At 40.8% G+C, this 4,708-nt stretch overlaps 1 protein-coding gene across 1 annotated transcript in view; it reads left to right on the forward strand.

Annotated features, from left to right (window-relative positions):
* The first annotated feature begins 1,774 nt into the window (after nucleotides 1-1,774).
* The window catches only part of LOC118408254 (zinc finger protein 572-like), a 9,194-nt gene continuing 6,260 nt past the window's right edge, over nucleotides 1,775-4,708 (forward strand). Inside the window, exons 1-2 of the mRNA XM_035808912.1 lie at nucleotides 1,775-1,940; nucleotides 4,047-4,171. Of these exons, the coding sequence (XP_035664805.1) occupies nucleotides 4,070-4,171 (102 nt within the window). The 5' untranslated portion in view covers nucleotides 1,775-1,940; nucleotides 4,047-4,069. The remainder of the gene's footprint in view (nucleotides 1,941-4,046; nucleotides 4,172-4,708) is intronic.

The raw sequence follows: 4,708 nt of genomic DNA on the forward strand, positions 1-4,708 counted from the left end.
TTTTCTATGGAGTTTATTACAAGGTGTTGTGTTGAATAGGGTGACAACGTTAAATGAAGTCGGTGAAGAAGATACGACATCTGTTACAACATAGGATTTGTGTTGGATTCTGTGTATATAGACTAGAGAGATGAAAATATATGTGCTATTTTGTCAAAAAAGAAAGATAGAGTGGTCTTCAGTAACGACATACCAGGTTTTCTAAACTGTATAATCTGCAACTTATATTACAAATTGACCTACTGACAATATCGAGCACTTGGAATCTCACCATATATTGAAGGAATACCAGTATGGATTAAGAACCAAGCGATCCCTACGACAAAAACACATTGTGTTCACAGTTCACGACAGAGTCACTGAAATGAATACCGATAATGATAAAAGGAGGATCTAGCTATTCTCGATTTTCTCGATTGTCTCTTCCTCTTGTACATAAAAGATTTAGAAGATTGACACAGAAACAGGTATAGTTATATTCCTTTAGCTTACTTATACTCTGTGGATTTGTTGTGGCTTTTGCACCCAGTTTTTCTGATTTTGTTTGTATACGTTTGATATTGACTACTTTACTTCACAAATACTTAAAATAACAATATATGGCAAAAAGTATGTGTGGGACTGTGTTTTCTACTTTCTGGTAACGATACGTACATTGGAGATGTGTGGTTTATTTCTGTCGACTTTACCTAGGGTTGTCCAACTCAGTGCTATTGCACTGCTTTGCAGTGGAGCCCCGCAAAGACTTTGTTTTATAATTTGTAAATACATGTACTGTACATCTAAAGCAGTGGGAGACGAATTTTATTTCCAAATGTTCATTCAACCAAACCGAAAGAATCACTCTGTGTAGAGAAGCCACAAAGACTTATCCCAACTTTCCCACGTTGACAGACGAACAGAAAGCCACTTTTCTCATGAAATCGCAGAACCCAAAAACTTTAGAAAAAGGCGGGGCTTTTCGTCTCCCTCTGCTTCCAAAAAAGAAGTCAAACCCAACCTGTTTAGAAATAGCCAACACTAGTACAGTACATTAGAGTAGAATATATTGTGCATAACTGTCCATTATCATCTACAATGTTTATACTATGTACTTGCAATGAGCCCTCGGGTACGAACTTGCAAATAAACTATATATAAAATGAAGTTATCAGTAATAACTGTTATCTATCAGAAAATAACACTTGCATCTGGAGTGGAATGCCCCTTTATATAGATGGAAATTGCTCCACTTGGAATGCAAGAAACTAAACGGTCTACGGTAGTGGAATACAACTAAGCGGGCAGGACCCGGACCGCCCTCTGGTCACCAGGCTGGCACCGTGGTCCGTACTGACAAGAAGGGTCAAGAAGTCTACGCCCGTTGAGTTAAACCATGAAGTCCACCTCAGTGGAGTAAATGTGCAAGTTAGTTAAAAGTCTCTATCTATGTATCGATTTTGTCAATGTACAGTTGTTTGCATAATTCATTATAAGCATTTATACATGGAATTATGGCAAGCAAAAAGAATTCTATGTGTTTGGTCAAGAAGACCACCATAGATTATACCACATCATCTATTGATATCTGCTTGATATAGATTTATTTGCATAATCAATGAAATCAATGAGAAAAGATGAAATAGTAACTTTAAATAATCAATGTAGGTATGAGGCCTCTGAACCCTTGTTTCTAGCGTAAGTGGTTGAAATCTTATTCCACTCGTTGATCTACAATCTGAAAAACTCAAATTTATTCGGGTAACCAGTTCATGGCTTTTGACCTTTCACCCTAAAGGCGTCTTCGGGGTCACAGTCTGAATGACTGTAGTGATTTTAGCCATGTATACTTCGATGATACTTTTACGTCTTCCTGGTACTTTAAGAGTTGTGGCAATGTTTCGGTCAGTCTTAGACATCTCAGGATGATTCCAGGAGAAGGGAAGACGCTGTCCAAGACGGTAAGGACGTATGATAGAGCTTTGCGGGTTTTTGGAGTGTCGCAATTTCGCTTCCGAATGTTTACGATCTATGAAAGGGGAGGGGGGCAAATTTGTTTTTGTGGGGTGGGGTTTGCTCGATCTTGGTTGAGGCCAAAGATTCGAAGCATATAAAGTAGTTTTGACATAACTAATAACTCCAGTATTTGTTGCACTTGATAATTACTTAAGGTTGTACATTTGCAATAAAAATGCAAAATAATTTTGCAGACACCATGATTGAGTTGAAACCAAGGAGTTTGTTGAAACCTACGTGAAATTTTGTCTACTGTTACAGAGGTTGATCAAGAAAAGGGCACAATTTCAAGGTGCTCTAGAAATGTATATTTCCAACATGAATGTTCTGCCTAAAAAAGCCCAAATGTCACCTCATGTGACGCAATGAAAATATATTGATTTGTTGTTGTTTATCAATATCATGCATGGTTGCTGCATAACGTGCATAACGGCTGTCTTGTGCGTTAGGACAGCCTTGTCACAAAGTTTTAGAGTAGGGGGCTAATGTCTAAAAGTAGGAGGCAAGCCGCGTAGCGGCTTGTGGCGAGCCACGAAGTGGCGAGGGGGGGTAGGTACGGGAGGGGGGTTTCCCCCCGTCCCGTTGGGGGGGTCTGGGGGGCCTCCCCCTGGGAAAATTTTTAAATTTAGACCCCTAAATATGGTTTTGGGGTGTATTTTGGGTAACTTTTATTATCATCTTATAACTTTGAATTGACCAAAAAAAAAATCCTGAATTTCAAAAAAATTGGGCATAGGTTCCCCGCTATGACCCCTAACCGGGGGCCAACGGTGCCTTCAAGTTCAACAAGTGGAACAGTATACACAACTCCAAGTCATGTATTTCCTGCTTGGAACTTGAGGCAAGTCTTCATGAAAAAATGTTGAAAACATTGGGCAAAGCCATTCTTGTTAGATCCTTGATAAATCTAATCATCTTGATCATGGTAATTACCAAAATATCATTAAAAGAGAAGACAGCAAAAATCTGTGCATTTGCTTACAAGTTACAGGGAATGTAATGACCAATGAACTTTCTCAAGCATTCCAACAAACACACCCCAAAAATTTCCTCTGAAATCTTCAATCATTAGAAAAATGTTATGAAGTAATGTCCAAAATAAGCACAACCTCCCCTGATGTTTTGATCATAGACTTTGCCCAAATCGCACTGTAACCACTCCCCCGATGTCTTGGCCTTTGAAGCGTAACATGAGAAACCTGGGAACTCCCTTGGAACAAGCAAAATGTTTCAATTTCCAAGCAGCATGGGGCTTTGTCAGAGAGGAACTAGAATTTTTCTCTCTCCACAGGTTACCTCAATAAAAAACATTTTAGTGTAGAAAGTAACCAGGGAAAGATTGACACAGAAAGCTGAGAAAGATACATTCTGCCAGCAGAAATGTTGGGATGGTTCCCATGCCAACGGCACACCCCTAGACCCGTCACAGGCCAGGGCACTGGCCAGAACGGCATTCCCTCAAAGGTTGCGATGTATCAACTCCGCCCCCTAGGAGGCGTGTAGCCCTTTGGGGAGACCAGGGCCGGCATTCCCTCAAAGGTTCATATATATTAACTCCGCCCCCTAGAGGCGTGTAGCCCTTTGGGGAGGCCATCAGTGGGCTTGCGGCACGTGCTTGCTCCTAGCTCGGGCAATGTAAACAGCAAAGATAACCTTCCACATGCATGGAAATTCGTCAAAATGACGGGGTTTTGAGAACCCCGAAGACCTAGTTAGCTATCAGAAAACTATCAGAGGTTTATCAAAACAAATTGCTGGGGGATTTTGTAACGGAGAGCACTGGATTTAGGCTTTTATTTTTTGAAATTTTAGACAAATGTAACCGGCAGAAAAATGCAAGTAGCCGGCGATTCCTGCCGCCTGCCGGCCTGTTATGACAAGGCTGGTTAGGATCATCATATTTTCTCTTTTAATATTACATGTCATGTTAGCACTTTGTCATGTATTGTATCCTTTACAGTTGTTGAGTCTTACAATGCAATAATTTGAATAAAGTTTCGTTTGACTTGAATTTGTTTTCCATCTCCATTTGATGTTGTTGTTGTTTACAGACTGTCCTGTGTTGACCTCCGACATGTCGTTGAGACGGAGTGCCCGTGCCCGCCAGCCCAGTCTCCGACCCGACTACGTCAACCCAGACGACATCTTTGGGGGTCAAGCGGATGTCACAAGGAAGGTAGGTCAGCAGAGCAGTTCCTAGTGTTAATATTAGTAGTGAATATATTTTTAAAAAAATGGAGATAGTGTTTTTGGTGTGTGTGTCTGTGTGTGTGTGTACGTCTCTTTGTGTGTGTGTCTGTGTGTCTGGTTGTATGTGTGTGTCTGTGTGTGTCTGTAGAGTCATGTCCATCCATGCAACCATGCAGCACGCCCGAATAATGATGATGATGTGTCTGTAGTGTATGTGTGTCTGTGTGTGTGTGTCTGTGTCTGTCTGTGTGTGTGTGTGTGTGTTTGAGTCAGATAAAGAGTAGAAACCAAAATGGTAAGAAGTTAGCAGTAGTAGTCTAGTAGTGGTACTAGTAGTAGTAGTAGTAGTATGCAGTATATATATTTGATTATGTAGCTTTGTGAGTCCCTGTTCAGGGCTCGAAATACTGGGTGCATGTGCACCCAGGTGCACCCAAAATAGGAACTGTGCATCCAATTTTTTTCAGTGAGTGCACAGGGTGCACCCAAATATTTTCTTAGGTTTATGTATGGAAAGATATCT

The sequence above is a fragment of the Branchiostoma floridae genome, unplaced genomic scaffold (genome assembly GCF_000003815.2).
Source record: "Branchiostoma floridae strain S238N-H82 unplaced genomic scaffold, Bfl_VNyyK Sc7u5tJ_1562, whole genome shotgun sequence".
NCBI classification, from domain to species: domain Eukaryota; kingdom Metazoa; phylum Chordata; class Leptocardii; order Amphioxiformes; family Branchiostomatidae; genus Branchiostoma; species Branchiostoma floridae.